Source organism: Lipotes vexillifer, unplaced genomic scaffold (genome assembly GCF_000442215.2).
Source record: "Lipotes vexillifer unplaced genomic scaffold, Lipotes_vexillifer_v1.1 scaffold394, whole genome shotgun sequence".
In the NCBI taxonomy this organism is placed as follows: domain Eukaryota; kingdom Metazoa; phylum Chordata; class Mammalia; order Artiodactyla; family Lipotidae; genus Lipotes; species Lipotes vexillifer.
The window spans coordinates 1,525,619-1,542,374 of NW_006791731.1; the positions used below are offsets into that span (position 1 = coordinate 1,525,619).

A 16,756-nucleotide genomic window follows, 5' to 3' on the forward strand; every position below is an offset into this window, starting at 1 on the left:
GCTGGCACTGGTGCTGGCCGCCGGCTGTGAGCTTGGTGAGGGGTGCGGGGCCGCCAGAGCGGGCAGTGCCTGGGGGGTTGGGGGCACGGAGGGAGAAAGCAGGGAGGCAGAGGAGATGTGGTGTGTGCGAAGGGAGAGGTGGGAGTGGGGTGGGCCAGGCACGGAGGGGCTCTGGGGCAGACAGGGCGCCTGCGACCTGGGCCAGGGTGAGGAGGCGTGTGGCAGGGAGGGGCCTCTCCCCAGGGCTGAGACTGGCAGGGGGGTTGGTGGCCAAGGCCCTGGGTGCCCACTGGAGAACAGCCCTTCCTCAGCACGGGGTGCCGGAGAAGGGCTTTCTGCTGGGGCGGGCGGGCAGGGTCAGAATCGTGCTCCCGGCTCCCGGGCCGCGGTGCGGGGGCAGGTCTCAGGAGGGGCCTTGCGGACAGCAGGGAGGCCCTGGGGGTTGGGGGAACAGGGGGTGGAGAAGCGGGAAGCAAACCAGACGTACTGGGAGACTCGGGGTCTGAGAGACATCCCGAGCCCTCGGGGGCCCACACCCAACCAGAAAAGGAGCTGGGCTGGGCGGGCCCAGCCAGATGGCTCTGCCCATTTCCCAGAGGGGAAAACTGAGGTCATCCCGAGAGACACAGCAAGAGTTAGCGGGGATGGAGGGGCCTCGCTGTGCACACGGGCGGCCAGGGCTGCCGTGGTGGGGGTGGGGCACCGGGGCTGGAGGGAAGAGCAGCAGCCTGTGTGCCCTGAGCCCCGCCGCCACCCCACCAGCCTGCGCCCTGACCGGCCCACCCTGCACGCCACATACCTCCTCGCCTGATCCCCGATCCCCTCTGCAGCCCTTCGCGTCCCACATTTTGCCGATGAGGACGCCAGGGGTGACCCACCTGCCCCTGCCAGGCCCTTTACTGCAGGGGCCCCAGTGCCTCCGTCTCCCTGTGCCTCCCCAGCGCTCCCAAAGCTGCTTTATCCCTGCCTGGCCTTGGCCCCTCCAGGGGCATAAGCGGCCTCAGGACTCGGGGACCCCAGCTCGAAGCTCTTGAATCTTCCCTGAGTTTTGGTCGGTGGGCGACGGGGCCCTGGGTGGAGCCGACCCCTCAAACCTGGGTCTTCTGGTCAGAGGGCTTGGGAGGTCGGGGGCCTGCCTGACCCATTCCTCTCCACTCCTTCCCCAGTGTTGGCCTTGCGATGCCACACCTGTCCTGAGCCCACCAGTGTGCCCAGCTGAGTCACCACCACGACCTGCAATGCCCACAGAGCCATGTGCAAGACCACGCTCTACTCCCTGGAGATGGGGCAGTGGGGCCGGGTAGGGCGGGGCCTGGGTCCCAGGGTCAGAGCTGCCTTCAGGCCAGGCAGCCCGTGGGCAGAGAGCAGTCGCCACCTTCGTCAATTCCAGAAGAGGCTTTGGGTCCAAGCAGCCAGGCCTCCCTCCCTTCCTCCCTCCCTCATTCCTCCCTGTCCTTCCTGCAATGGGAACAATCTTCAGCCTGGCTGGGGAGTTGCTGGGGGAGGAGCGGCCTCATCCCGCGGGGCATCTGGAGCAAATCACCACGAGTGCTGTGCAACGGTGGTGGACGGGAGGAGGGGCTGGGTCACGGAGGGACTGAGACAGGGGTGGTGAGACACACACACACACACACACACACACACGTATGCATGGCCCTATAAGCACACACGTATGCATGGCCCTATAAGCACTCAGCACAGGCCCGGGGGAGGGCAGGAGACTGGCCCTAGGTACCCTGGGACGCCCCCTCTCTGCCCCACCACCCTGCCCTGCCCCACTCCAGAAGCTTCTCCTAGGCCCCTGGGTGAGTGGGCCCCTGGGATCTGGGACGGGCGCCCAGCAGCCAGCGTCTCCAGCCTAGTTGAGGTGGGGCTGTGCAGCCTTCCTTCTGCACCGCAGGGTGCCCCCAGCCTGCAACCCTGGGTCCAGGGAGCCCCACTGCCAGCCGTCACCCCATTTAAAGGAAGAAGGCAGGCAGCAGCCAGGGCTCATGGCCGGGTGCCTCCGAGGGTGCCCAGGCCTGTGGGAGAAGAGACCGGTGGTGGCCGAGAAGCCCCCTGTTCCTCGGACCCTGGCAACTCCACACCTCTGCTTCCTGTGGGCAAGACTTGCCGTCCGAGCCAGCTCCCAGCGGTCAGGACCCCCGCAGACCCCCTGCCCTGGGCGGACCCTTGGGCTGGGAAGCCAGGAACGTTCAAACGCTTGGATCCCACATCTGGGGCTGTGACTCTGAGCGCTGAGCTTGTCAAGGGGGAGACACTGCCCTCAGTCATGCATCACACCTCTCACCTGGCTCTTCTCGTTGTGTCTCACAAAAATGAGGACAGCGGAGGGTCACTTGGCCTTAAAGCCTGGATTGAGACTCAGTAAACACACACACACACACACACACACACACACACACACACACACACACACACACACACACACTTTATTCTCTTCTACAGGCAAACATGGGAAGGCTGCGTGCCCTTCCTGGCCACTACCCCGCTGCTGCCCCGGCAGCACCCTCCCTGCCAGCCGCCACCTCCGAGGTCTTCCGGCTCCTTCAAAGCCGGGCACAGGCCCTTTCCAGGCAGCTTCCCTGACAGCACACAGGGTCTCCCTACCCAGAGCCCAGACCAGCCTGCTTCTCGGCACACCCACCCCACCACCGCTTCACATCCACCTCCGCTGTGACCTTCACGGGCAGCTTTTCACAACTGCCCTCTGGGTCGATGATCCTCTGCCTGGTCTACACATAAAAGAAGGGGGTCAGGGGGCTTCCCTGGGGGCACAGTGGTTGAGAGTCCACCTGCCGATGCAGGGGACACGGGTTCGTGGGTGCGTCTGGCAGAGAAAGACAAATATCATATGATATCACTTACACGTGGAATCTAAAATATGATACAAATGAACTTATTTACAAAACAGAAACAGACTCACAGACATAGAAAACAAACTTACCATTACCATAGGGAAAAGGTGGGTAGGGATAAATTAGGAGTTTGGGATTAACAGACACACACTACTATGTATAAAATAGAAAACAACAACAACAACAAAGGTCCTACTGTATAGGAACTATAGCCAGGGAACTATAGCCAATATCTTGTAATAAATTAATATGGAAAAGAATATGAAAAAGAACTTATATGTATGAGAAACGAAATCACTGTGCTGTACACCAGAAACTAACACAACATTGTAAATCTACACTTCAACTAAAAAAAAAAAAAAAAAAAGAAGGGGGTCAGGGTGGCTCAAAAGCAGACCTGGTTGCACGGGAGATTGGGGGGCGGGGACCCACTCAGTCTACGAGGCTTCAGACCAGTCTCGCCCCGGCTCCTCTCACCAAGTCCTTAGTGCAGACCAAGCCCCAGGGGAGGGCCGCCCTGCTGCTGTCTGTGCCACACCTGCCATGCGTGACTTGCTGGTCTGACTTGCATTAACCACAGTCTCTCCCTTTGCAAACAACGCCCCCGCTCTGTTTCCTTGCAACCATCTCTCAGTCCATGTGGCCAGGTCACTTCTGCCCTCACAACTGCCCAGGGTCCCTAGTCTCATCATACAGACAGAAATCCAGTCCAGAGGGATGAGAGAGTCATCCCAAGGCCACACGTGGAGACAGCAGCAAAGCCCAGACCCAGGCCTCCCGGGTGCCAGCCCCGAGCTCCTCCCAGCATGCCATTCTGCCCTGAGACTGGGGGTAACTCCCTACCGTGCAGCCGGCCACCCTCCACACAGCATACACCATTTCATCCACCACCTACCCATCCACTTGTTCTTTCATCCATCCCCCTTTCCCACCAGCCAGCCCCCCACTCATGCAGCGCCCATCCACTCATTCCTCCCTCCACCCGTCCACTCTCTCAAACGTCATCTATCCACCCGTCTTTTCAACCATCAATCCATGCATCCTTCCGTCTATCCATCCACTCACCCACCCACCCATCCATCCATCCATACAACCACTCACTGAGCCCTCAGAGGACAGAGAAACCAGAGAGGCTGGGATACCAGAAAGGACTCTGGGTGAGAAGCACCTGGACTGGGCCTATAGCACAGGGGAGATTGGAGGCTACGATGGGAGACCAGAGAGGCCGCTCAGTGAGAAGCAGAGCACAGGCAAAGGCGCGGAAATGGGAAAGTGCGCAGTGGAGGCGGGCAGTGGAGAGGATCCAGGAGCCTGGGGGTTGGGCAGAGCCCTCTTGTCTGGGGTCCAGAACCAGGAGGCTCAGGCTTGGTCTAAAGGCCATTCGTGGGGAAGGGGTTGGCAGTGATGAGGCGGCTGGTCCGGGCACCACCCTCATCAGCCCAAAGCAGGCCTGGTTGCCCCACACCCACCCCCTCACCAGGCACTCACCTCCTCTGCACCTGGCCTGGCACCCCACCTCCGGGCCTCTGCTCCCTGGGTCAGGTATACACCAGGTATACACCAGGACATCTGGGAGTGCAGGAGATGGACCTTGGCCTGGTTGGGTTTGAGATGGACATCAGTCCAGGCTGGAGCCTGGCAAACAGGCCTACAGTTCCCGTGTGGCAGGAACGGGCCAGGCTGCAGGGAGGGGCCAGGGCAGGCTCCAGCGCTGCGGGGTGCTGCCCCCTCAGGGCCTGTGAGTGCGTTGGCGGCCACGCATCCTCCTGCCAGCTGCCTCCCAGTTCTGCCCTGTGCCACCCAGATGGGGGCCCAAGGGCTGGCTATAAATCCCAACCGAAGGCCAGCACAGGCTGCCGCCCTCCCGGCTCCTGAGCACAAGGAACGGCCTTTCCCAGGGCCCTGCTGCCGCCGCTGCTCACCTCAGCCTCAACTGTGAGCTTGGGCGAGTGCGGCTGGCTGGCAAGGGGCCCTGTCTCTGGTTCTCACTTGGCCCACCTCCTCAGTGGGGAGGGGGCCATTGGGGGGCTTTGAGGGGAAGGCTTCCTTAGGTCCCCCACTGGGCTCACCTTCCCTCACCCTAAACAAGCCTCCTGGTCCTGAGCCTGGCTTCACCCAGGACAGGGGTCACAGCCCGCTCTCCGGGAAGGCAAACCAAGGCTCGGGTAGAGGCTCGCAGTGCTCAAGTCTGCGCTCGGTGGCCTGGGCCTGAAGGGGCTCAGTAGGGCGAGCCACTCTCCCAGGGAGGGACAGAAGATGCTCCAGGTGGATCCATGGGGAATGGCCCAGGGCCTGCACCATCCCTGGCCTCTTCTCCAGCCCTTCCTCCTGTGCCCAGAATGGGTCTCAAGGCCGGATGACGAGGGTCTGTCCCTGTCCCTGTCCCAGGTGAGGCCTTAAGGTGCTTCACCTGTGAGCAGCCCACGGCCCTTCCTTTGTGCGAGACCATTACTAACTGCAAGCCGGAGGACACAGCGTGCAAGACCTCGCAGCTGACAGCGGAGTCAGGTGAGGCTGGGGGCCTGCAGGCTGGCTCTGTGGGGCTGCATCAGCCTCGGGCTCCCAGCTCCCATCTCAGGGCCACGTTGCAGACCCCAACTGGGTAACTTCCCAGGGCAGCAGTTAGTTTAGGGGTCTCAGGGTAGCATGGGAAGAGGCAGGAAGGGCAGGGTCAAGTGCATGGAGGCTGGGGCGGCTGCAGAAGACGCTGGGCGGCGGGGCACAGGCTCTGATGCCTCTGCCGTCCCCGGCGGAGCCCTGCTTCAACCACAGCCCCGGGGTGACCAGTTCCTGCTCCAGCTCCTGCGACGCCGCTGACCCAGACAGCATCGGGGCTGCCCGCCCCAGCTACTGCTGCTCCCATGACCTCTGTAATTCTATGGGCGTTGCCAGGCTCAGTGCTGGGGCCCTGGCCGCTCGGGGGCCATAATCCTGGGTCACCTCCTTTCCTGAAGAGCCTGGCACTGCTGGCGGTCAGTGCTGCTGGCACGCCCCCATGGCCCAAGCTCACTGGGCCTCAGGTTACTCGTGGGATCCTAGGGGAGAGAACAGGTTCAGGGCACTCTCTGCCCTCCTCCTCCACCAAACGTGTAGAAAATAAGTAAGGTGAGGCTGGAGACGACCTCTTTTCTTCTGGACGCTGAGAGCCCACAGACCGCCTTCAGGCAGCTGGGCCTGGAACCAGGCGCGTTCTGGCCCCTGAGCCTTGTTCTCACCCAGGGCCATTTTGACCCATTTCACAGATGGGAAAACAGAGGCTTAGGGGGAGAAATGCATCTTGCGCCAGGCTTCCTGCATGTCAGACCAGGCAGGACCCATTCCTCAGCCCAAGGAAAATCTGACCCCGCTCCTAGAATATTCCCTGAGCCCCTGTAGGCGTCACCCCCGCCCCCTACCCCCAGGATGGGGAGGAAACTGGGGTTGCAATCCAGTTTTCTCCACGGGTGAGTATGCCTGTCCAGCCCAGGGCTGCCGCAGCAGCAAGGGGAGGCTGGGGAAGCAGGCGTGTGGAGCTCAGCCTGCCTACCCAGGCTGGGTCTTCCCGACTGTGTAGGAGTGGGTCGCACCTGGGCCTGCTGCCACCCATGCATCTCCACGGGCCTCAGTCACCTCCTGAGACAACGGGCCTACTACACCCTGGGCCCTAGGGACAGCTGAGATTAGAGGATGCTGTGTGCACGGAACACGAAGGCCATGCCAGCTCACCCCAGGCCCCCAGGGCCAGCTCGGGGGTCCAGGCCGTGTTGCGCCCACAGCACTCCCAGTGGCCTGGCCTGTCCGCCCAAGGGTGGGCAGCAGAGCGTCCTCGGAGGCTGACCACCCCCCAGGAGCCCAGGGTCCTTAGGTCCCAGGAGGCCCTGTCTCAGGCTCCTGCCCCTCCCTCACGTGGCTCCCAGCTGTCCCTGGTGGTCACTTGCTCCAGCCCCATTATAGGGAGGCAGAGGCGGGATCCAGAGTGAGCCCAGGGTGTCTCTGCCCACCGTACCATCAGGCCTCTGGGCTGGGTACTTTCCACGCTCTGCATTGCGGCCAGGCTTCTAGACAGCACCTAATGGACCCTGCACTTGGAGGGACCCTCACCCCAAGGAGTGGGAGGCTGAGTCACTCCCATCTCAGCCTCACCAGAGGAGCAACAGGGAGGGTACCTCTGGACTCTTTAGGGGCAAAGAGCAGGTGAGCAGGTGGGTGGCAGCAGGCACCTGTGGGGCCTCCGCCCTGTGCCGACATGGCCAGCAGATGGCACGCGCTCCTTGGACCCCTCCCCTGGGCGCCCAGGTCATACATCTGCCGACACCTCCACCGGGAGCTCAGTGAGGTGGTCTGAGCCCAAAGGGGCCCACCAAGTCTCTGCCCAGCCCATGGGCCTGGAAGTGACCACCGGCCCGCACCCGCCACGGGAGATGGGGAGGCCGCAGTGGAGGGGCCTCAGGAGTGGCCAGAGGGTGCCCGGCAGCTGCTCACACCATCTGCGGGCACGTGGGGCCTTAGAGGCAAGGAGCTGGTGCCAGACCGTGCCCACGCCCCACCTCCAGTCATGGGGAAGCTGGTGGGTCACAGAGAACTGCAAATGGAGGGGAGGTGTCCACCAAGGGTTACCAAGGGTTGCTCAACCCCCCACCCCTGCCCACTGGCAAGGGAAAGGAGCAAGGGTCCCTCTTCCGTTCCGTTAAAATCGAGAAAAGGAGAGATGAGGGTGTGGAACGCCACCACTGCCCCACCGGGAGCTCCGGTGCCCGTCCTGCCCCCACCCCGAGTGTCCTGCAGGCAGGTGGCGGGGGCGGGGGGGAGTCACCTGGGGAGCCAGATACCCCACAGACAACACAGGGTTGCGGGGTGCTGCCGTGGACATCCCTGTAGCCATCGGCCTGTGGGAGGTGGGGAGCATGGCCCAGAGGAGACCCAGTGCCCGGCCCGCGTGCGCGCTGAAACGGTCACCTGAATTTCTCAACAAAAGCGGCCAGTCCACGGGATCAGAGTGGGACTCGCCCGAAGAGCCAGGCTGCAGATACACTTCCAAAGCCCCAGCCCTGGCCCCAGGCCCTCCAGTCAACAAGGACCCTCCTCCCCTCTGCTGTTGGCCTGTCCTCCAAATGTGGACCGAGAGCCTCCCCTGCCCCTGCTCAGCTGGGGTGCACCTCCCTGAAGTGGACACAGAAGTCCCCATGCCCCTGGGGCAGCCACATGCAACCCAGATGCCCTTGACCATCCTGAACACCCCTTCTCTCTCTCTCTCTCTCTCTCTCACACACACTCACACACACACACACACACAGTGCCAAGTGGGTCAGACCACGCCCAGGCACCCCCATCCTGTCTCCGCAGCCCCCCGCCCTGCTCCAGGGCCTCAGCCAGCCACTTAGGACCACTGGCTGGACCTGCCCAGGCTCAGATCATCTGCGTGCACCATTTCCTATCTGTGGTCCCACCCCGGAACTTGTCCTGTCTGGCAATGCTCAGCTCAGACACCTAATACGATCCCCCAACTTCCCCTGCCCCCGACGTCTCAGGACCTGTGCAAACACCTCTTACACAAAGAGAAACAGACATTCTGTGCGGGTGCCCAACTGCCCCCCACGTGGCCACTGGCTCAGGACAGGCATGAGGCACGGCCCATCAGTCCCCAAGGCCCTCAGGCTGCCCGGAAAGGTGGACAGGGCCGAGGCCCCAGCCGACCACCCTGGCAGCAAACCGCTGACCTGCTCCCCGCCTCTCCAGCCCCACCCACTGTCCCATCGCTGAATGCCTCTTGCAAACCCAGCTGCTTCCAACTGCCCTTCTTTCCCAGGTCCCAGTGCTGGGCCCTCCTGGGCAGGTGGTCAGAGCACGGACACCACCCACACCTCCATCACTCACCTGCCTTACATCCCAGGGGTCCCACTCCCTGCCCTCTTGGAGCAGCCTGCAGAACAGCCCCTATACTCCCCCTGGCCCCCACGCATCAAGGCCCACTGACCTCTGACCCCCCCGGCACCCACACCCTTCCCAGTGACCCCAGGAGCCTGGGGGCCCAGACCCAGACTCTGGGGCATGACCTCCCAAGTCCCTGTGGAAAACTGCAGATGAGGAGAGGACCAGGGCCGGAGGGGCTTGGGGCAGCTCCCTTCTCGCCTCGACCCCATGTTCTGTGGAATGTGGACAGCATCCCAGCCTGCCAGCGTGGTCCCCAAGCTCACCCAACAAGCCCGACAGACCCCCACGCCAGAAAACATCCCTGGGGGACCAGGGCTTCGGAAATGAGGACTCCCCAGCAAGCTCACGTTTAAGACCCTTTACTCTCGGGCTTTCTTTAAATCAAACAGAAATACTGCAGTGTTCCCACGGTGGCTGTGAGGCCGATGACACTGTGGGGACAGGGGAGGCATGAGGGGTGTGGCTGTGCTCCTGGCTCCAGCTCGCAGCGGGTCGTGGACTGGGTGGCAAGGGGGCAGTCCTGGGCCCCAGCTGCTCTGGCCTGCCCCATGGGCCGGAGGGGGCAGCTGCAGGGGCACAGGTGAGCAGGCACCCTGCCCTGGGCAGCCCCCACACACGAAAGCAGCAATCCCACACCCAGAGCCCTGACCTCTGTCCCCAGCCAGCCAGGGACAAGGCCCCCCTGCTTTGCCCTCAGCGCTCCTGGAGGCTCCGGGCCAGTGCCTGCTTCTCTCCAGGCCTCCCTTCCCCAGCTGCAAGGCGGGAGACTGGGCAGGAGTGGGAGCCCTCGGCCGGTGGCGCCATCTGGGAGCCCCAAGAGCAGCTGCCAGGACAGAGCCACTCAAGCAAAACCAAGAAGACCCTCTCCAGCCTCAGCCCACTGAGGGAAGCGGCTCTCTGCACAGGAAGGAAAAAAGTCAACAGCGGGGCAGAATGTCAGGCAGGGACAGCGCCAGCAGGAGGGCAGACAACTGAGGTGCTGTAGGCCCAGAGAGGGCAGGCCCCCCCCCGCCACCCCGCAGCGTCACACAGCACAGTCCTATGGGCACTGAAGAGTGCAGATGGGCGAGGGCACCCAGGCAGAATCCCACACCACAATCCCTCCTCAGCAGCAGGCCCCAACCAGGACACCCCCAGCTACGACAGTTTACCACCTCCACTGGAGCCCCTGTGCCATGTGACCTGCACTGGCCCCAGCACACTCTCCAGGGCCACAAGCCTCTGCTGCAGGACCTGCCCCCATCCCAGGAGCCTGGTGGCCAGGCCTCCCCCCTGAGTGCCCTTGGGTCAGCCTGCGTGACCCCTGGTCTGCCAGACTCTGCCCTGGGCCTCCCCTTCCCTCACTCGCAGCCAAAGGGATCTGCCTTGAAATGCCGCTCTGATCCTTCCCAGCTCCTTGCTGTGCCCGAATCAGGCCCCTAAGCCCCGGCCCCGGCCAGCCCCAGCCCTGTCTCCAGGACTGCTTGGGCCTCACCCCCACGGCAGCTCGGACTTCAAGCTCCGGTGCTCAGGGCAACTCTATAGCCAGTCCCCTGCTCCAGGCACCCTCCCCCAACTAGACACATGGACACGGGGCTGCACCTGTTGGGTGGGCCACCCCCAAACCCCACTGCCTGCATGCCAAGGGCCCTGGGCCTCCCAGTTTGCCCATCGTCATCATCCTGAGCGCAGAGCTGGTCTGGGTGCCTGTGTCACCCGCATCCCGTGCTCCGCGTGGGATGGGGCGGAGAGGGGCATCAATAACGGGGGCGGGGGAGGGCCTTGAGCATGTGAAGGGGGCTGGGCCGGTCGCAAGGCCATTCCAGCTCAGAGAGAGCCCAGCCTGGCCAGCCCATTCTGCGCTCTCTGCCTCCTGGCAGGCGGGGAAGGGTGGGCAACTGCCCCGAGGTCAAGGCTGGTGGGCAGGGCGGGTAGGCTGTGGCGCTCACTGGTCCTTTACAACACTGCCAAGCCCGCTCTCGGCCCGGAGCAGCTGGCTGCTGGCCTCGTTGTAGGCGATCCAGTGTTGCAGGTCGGCTGGCAGCTCAGGGGGCTCCACCTGCAGGGGAAGAGGAGGGTGAGACTCCCACGGGCCACCCGCTGCCGCTGCCGTGGGGACCAGCAGGGCCGGGGCGGGGACAGCCAGGCTGCCGTCTTCACACCTCTGGACCTCGGCTCACACCGTTCCCCAGCCCCAGCCACTCCCAGGCGCCCGTAGTGCGGGTCCCTCCCCATCCCAGGTCTCCCGGGCCTGTCTCCCCCACTGGGTCGCGACTGAGCCCCAGATCCGGGGCAAAAACCTCTGAGGCCAGCTGGTTGGAGGGGGCGACAGGAGACCCAGAGCGGCCAGAGGCAGGGCAGGGGATGGAGGGGCAGAAGCGGCGTCGGAGCGGCTCTGCCTGGAGAGCCCAGGACAGGGCCATGCCTGAGGCCCCCTCTCAGCGCGCCAACAGGAGCCGGACGCCACCTTGCAGCTCAGCACCGCGCTCCTGCGCCCTCCTGCTCAGCCACACCAGCCGCCTCCCTGCAAACTCGGCCACCATTTTGTGACGGGGCAAGGGGCTGGGCCAGGCTGGAGGGGTCCCAGGACTTGCGGGCCTCTCAGGAATGAGGGGGAATGCCCACCCACCTCAGGGCGTCAGGGAGGCCGGGCAGAGGTGCTCAGAGCCGGGTCACAGGGTAAGTCTGGGCAGAGCCGGGTCACAGGGCAAGTCTGGGCAGAGCTGGGCCCGGCTCCTGGAAGCATCCTCCTCCCGGCCCAGCTGGAATCACTAGATCCAGACTTGGCTGTAGCCCAGCTCTCCCTGCAAGGCCGTGCTGCCCCACACCAGCCTTTCAGCATGCAGATCTCTGGGCACTGGGCTCAGCCTGTCCCACACTAAACCCAGGACTGCACCCAGGGCCCTCCCGACCCACGGGCTCAGGCCAGGTGACTCCTGGCCATCTGTGGCCGAGTGTCCTCGCCCTGCCACGGTGTGGGCGCCCCCTGCCTCTCATGTGGGTCTCAGCCATCAGCGCCCCCGCCTGACCACCCTCCCCTGCAGGACAGTGGCCCTGGCCCCGTCTCCTCCACCTTCTGCTCGCAGCTCTCAGCCCGTCGACTTAAAGCCTCGATGGCCGTCCCCTCCCAGCCTCCTGACGCATGAAGGGACATGCAGAGCACCTCTGTGGGTGCGTGGTGGGAGGCATCCAGGCCCTTTGGGGGCGTCCCTGACTCAAAGAGACAGAAAACCAGGGGACTGGGCCTGTGGCCCCCTGTGCAGCCTCAAACAGTTCGCATTGCCTCTCTGAGCCTCAGTTTCCCCACCTCCGATATAAAGGAAAGGCTAGCCTCTCGTGATTAACGTGCGGCTGTGTCCCTCCTCTGCTCCCGTCCAGGGCCAGAGAGGGCAGCACCCGGCCTGAGGGCACCTAGGGGCCCAGCGGGCCCTGGCTTTGGCATGGCGGCTCCAAGCATGTCTTTAGGAACGTGTCTGCAGCAGGAGCCTGCCCTGGCAGCCAGCACTGCAGCAGCATCCCCAGGGCCCAGGTGCCGTGATGCAGCAGCAGGCTGTGCTGGGAGGAGCAGGCCCTGGGGAGGGGCCTTGAGCCCCAGGCAGGTGCTGCAGCCTTCTTTTCTCCAACTGGAAAAGGCAGAAGGGCTTGCAGCTCTATAGGGCTCAGGGCTCACCCCTAACCCAGGTGATGGTGACCCAGCCCCTCAGGTCTAAGCTGCGTGAAGGGGCTCTCAGGTCCTTGAGAACTCCCAGCAACCTCCTCTCACTAACGCTCCAGCCCCCATCTCCCCACCCCACCCCCACCCGGCTTCCATGCTACATTCAGAACCAAGGACCAGTGAGGCCGGCTCCGCACTCCAAGCCACACTTAGACTTTTTGGGAGACGCCTGGTCTGGCCTTCCCTGTTCTGGAAAAGGCGTAGCGTGGGGCAGGGAGCCTTGAGGGGTTAATAAGGGATGGCAGGAGGGGAGCATGCTGAGTCCGATTACAGAGAGTTGATGGGGGCCCTGAGAGGTCCCAAGAAGAATGGCATCAGTAAAGAAGGCCCTGGGTCCAAAGAAAAGGGCTGGAGCGGCACTCGGCCGGACAGGGGCACCCCAAAAGGGGTAGGCGGCAGGCCTTCCCCAAGGGCGGGGGGCAGGGACCAGGAGTCCTCAGGGTCCAGCGGGAGGAGTGCGCTCGGGGCGGGGGACGCTTACCCTGCGCTTGCACAGGTGCTGCACAACGCGCTCCGGCGAGGTGCCCAGCACGTGCTGGCGGGAGCGCAGCAGCGCGCACACGAAGCCGTCGCGCAGGCTAATGAAGCGCGCCTCCAGGTAGAAGGCGCGGTCGTCCCAGCCCAGCAGGCGGGTGCGCACCTCGAACGGCTCGAGCAGACGCAGCGAGCGGCGGTAGCGCGCGCACGAAGCGGCCAGCACGGCGCGCGCCCCGAGCGCGCGCAGAGCCCCGAGCACGCCGCAGCGGGCCAGGTGCGCAGCGCGCGCCACGTCGGCCTCACGCAGGTAGCGCGCGTTGTTCATGTGCAGCAGCAGGTCCAAGTCCGAGGGCAGCACGCGGCCCGAGTAGCTCTGCTCAGCCAGCAGGTCACGGACGCGGGGCTGCAGCAGGCGCGCGCGCAGTACGGCGCACGGCACGCGCACCAGGTACCAGCCGTCCAGCAGCGCGAAGTAGGCGAGCGCCAGGGCCAGCACCGCCATGACCAGCCCCAGCATCGCGGCTGCGGGCGCAGCGGTGCTGCGGAGCCCTCGGCGTTGGTGCCGACAGTGCGCGCGGCAATGCAGCCCTGATGCCCCAGCTCTGCCGGCCAGCCTGGGAACCGTTGAGCGCAGCGCGGCCGGAGCGAACCATCTCGCGAGGCTGGCTGAGGGGGGAGACGCGCCGGAGGCCTGAGCGGAGCCCCGCCCCCCTGCCCCGGGCCCCCCCCTCCCCGCTCTCAGTGGTCCGTCCCACCCCCGCAGCCCGCGCCGCTTTTGCTTTCCCCGGAGCGGGCGGGGCACAGGGCGGCGCGCCGAGCACCACAGCGGCATCTGGCGGTGACTCCCCGCGCTGCAGGCGCAGGAGCGTTCCGGGTCTCCCGCAGCGTTGCTGGCCCTCTGCGAGCGCGAGCCCCTCGCGCCTTTCCCTGGCTCTTGAAGACTTGGAGTGACCCCGGAGATTCCGCCTCTGATCTCGGAGGGTCAGAGTCTCCAGCACTTCCCCGGCCTAGGCTGTGGAATTTGGCAGGACACATGGACATAGGCCGGTCCCTAGCGGCGCTGCTTGGAGGCTGCTGGAAACCGACCTTCCTCTACTCCAGAACCACCAGGGGCTGGCTCCCCACTTTCGCAGGGCGACAGCCCCATATGCGGCGGGTTCAGGGAGTATCTCAGTCTGGCCCCAATACACGTTTTCAGTCTCAGCCTGTAACTTCATTACCCCGCCCCCCACATTCACCCCTTCCTCCCCAAAGGTCCTGATAACCGCAACCTCGTTTCCAACCATTCCCACCCTTTGCACTTTTTGAAGAGGGAGCAAATAACGTCCCGGATGGCGAGGGAGGAGTCAGTAAATGTAAATGACTCAGCAATCGATTCAAAGGCCTTGCCTTAGGCACTTGGGATGCCTGGCCTGGCAGACTGCCACGCACAGTAGGTGCCCTGTCCCTCTTTTCTGCGAGGCCGGGAGGGAAGGCCCAGAGAAGTCCCGGCCGGCCTCCAGGCCTCTCCAACGAAGGCGTTTGCCAGTGACCCTGGAGGCCGCCTCCTTTGGTCAGTACTGGAGTCCCGGGATGGGACTGCTGAGGTCCCGAGGCTCTGAGAACGCATCTGGCAGCAGCTGGACTGAGGCAACTGGGCTTTCATCCAGTCCACACCCAGCCTGGGCTCGGGTTGCGGGGTTCTTGAAAACCCCTGAAAGAAGGAGATCCTGGGGTAGCCCTGTTCCACAGTCCACGCTGGGGCTGGGCGGCCTCCCATGCCACGTTCACTGTCAGGGCAGAGGCTGAATTTTTTGCTTTTCTGGCTTTGCTTCTGGGGCCAGCAGCTGGGCAGAGTGGGGTCTGGGTTTTCCTGGGTCCTTGGATCTGCTTGGATACTCTCAGGAACAGGGAGCTCGTTTCCTATCAGGGCAGGCCCAGCTGCCCTAGGAAGCCCTGGCGGTAAGAAGGCCCTTCCCGCACATTGCTCGCGCGTGTCCCTGTAATGCTCTCCCTGCCCTGGCTTGGCTTTGAGCTGTCTGTCTGGGGGTGAGCTAGCTTCTCAGGGCGAATAGAAGAATGACATGTTCTTGGAGCCCCCCTTCGCTGCTCCTCTGAGAACACAGCCTCCTTGTCACCCACCTTGTCCCATCCCCCCAGGGGAGGGCCCCGAAGCTAGAGACCTGGTTCTGGAGATGTCAGTGAAGTTTGGTGAATGAGAATCCAGCCGGGAGCTTATGAGACCCCTGCCCCCAACTTCCTCACAGCCTGTGCTCCCCCCACCGCCCCGCCCACCTGGCTTCCTTCTAAGCTTCTGCTATCCAGGAGGCCACCCAACCACACACACACACACACACACACACACACACACACACACACACACTGCACATGCTGTTGTCCCTGCCAGGTGACCCTCCCTGCCCCATCTGCCCCTTTCCTGAATCCCGGACTGGGCTAGATCCCCAGAGCCCTGGTCTCACTCCACTTTTACTCACAGATATGATCCGTAGGCAGGGGGTGCTCTCTCCCTGCTGGACCTTGAGGCCAGGAGGCCAGGGCCTGGTCTGTCTCGTTGATTGCCAAATCCCAGGGCCAGCGGGATGCCCGGTGCGCCGAGGGCGCTCAAAACGTGAATGCTGTAAGGACCAGCGCCTTTCTGCCCCCCTCCCCCACCATCGGGCCGCTTCAGTCCCACACAATGGATGCAGGCATCTTGTGATGGGTCACTGGCAGTTTATTGGGAGGCTGGAAGGAGTCCTGGGCGCGGAACCTCGATGCCTTCCCTCGGCCCTGGCTTGGAGTATCCAGCAGGGTGGAGGAGCAGAGGAGGGGTACTTCTGGGTCCCCTTGGTTCCTCAAGGACTCTCGTGTCTGGGTAGCACCGGGCGTCACCGCCAGAGGCAGGCCCGCAGCCTAAGTTCTAGCGGCTGCCTGCTTGGATTCGAGGCTCCAGACCCAAGAGGAGCAGGGGCTCAGGATGCCGCCCGGCGAAACAGGAGCAGCAGTGCGAGTGGCCGGAACGCGGCGGGCAGCCCCTGGACCGGGACCCAACCTCGGCCCCGCCCCGGCCCCGCCCATCCCCGCCCCCAGAGTCGCTCCCGGGCCCCGCCCGGCCCGGCCCGGCCCGGACCCCAGCAGCGCCCCGCGCAGGGCACGGATCCTGGCGGCAGCAGCTCTGTGGGCCCTTTTGGCCAAGCCCGTCCGCGTTCGAGGGCTCGCATGGGTCCGCGCACGCCTTGGTCACCACCACGGTGCCACGAAGGAGTAGCTTGCGGGTGGGACAGAACCAGGGTCGCCAGGGCGCAGACCTGTTTGTCCGCAGTGCGAGCTGGGGGGCCGGCCCATCGTGGACCTGAAACTCAGTTCCGTAAAAAGGGGGCGGTCTCCCTAACAGAGGGTAGCTCTATCGTAGCCCTGGGGGAGACCGACTCGATTACTCCTGTGCTGGGGCTCTTTTCTGGGTGCTGTCTGCCCAGGGCGAGTCCCCCAGCCAGCGTCCCTGGTGAGGCAGGCCTGGGCCCCCAGGGCATGTGCTGACGTTCAGGCAGCGGGCCACGGTGGTGGTCCAAGCATTGGGCACAGGCGAACTGCTCACCTGCGGGCTGCCCCAAAACCCCACAGCTTTTGTGGGGTGCATGGATGGGGTCCCAGCTCTGCGCCCTGCAGCTGTGAGGGCTTGGGCAAGAACTCTGCATCTCTTCTGACTCAGGAAGGGCCCCCTGGGGCACTCCAGGACTGCACAGCACCTACTGGAGACCCCCTCTCCTTCCCATCTAGCTAGACTCCCTGCTGCAGCTGGAGTCCAGTGCGGAGGGTGGGGACAGCCCCAGGGAGCCAG

At 64.2% G+C, this 16,756-nt stretch overlaps 2 protein-coding genes across 2 annotated transcripts; one reads left to right on the plus strand and one right to left on the minus strand.

Annotated features, from left to right (window-relative positions):
• The first annotated feature begins 1,252 nt into the window (after window positions 1–1,252).
• On the plus strand, window positions 1,253–5,787 carry SLURP1 (secreted LY6/PLAUR domain containing 1). The gene is made up of 4 exons (XM_007464621.1): window positions 1,253–1,300; window positions 4,757–4,820; window positions 5,247–5,371; window positions 5,614–5,787. The coding sequence occupies exons 1-4, from the start codon at window positions 1,253–1,255 to the stop codon at window positions 5,785–5,787; spliced, it is 411 nt and encodes a 136-aa protein (XP_007464683.1).
• Window positions 5,788–10,637: 4,850 nt separating this feature from the next.
• On the minus strand, window positions 10,638–13,516 carry THEM6 (thioesterase superfamily member 6). The gene is made up of 2 exons (XM_007464583.1): window positions 12,944–13,516; window positions 10,638–10,806 (listed from the first exon to the last, which is right to left on the minus strand). Exons 1-2 carry the CDS (start codon window positions 13,454–13,456, stop codon window positions 10,693–10,695), a joined length of 627 nt encoding a protein of 208 aa, XP_007464645.1. The 5' UTR covers window positions 13,457–13,516; the 3' UTR covers window positions 10,638–10,692.
• Window positions 13,517–16,756: the final 3,240 nt, after the last annotated feature.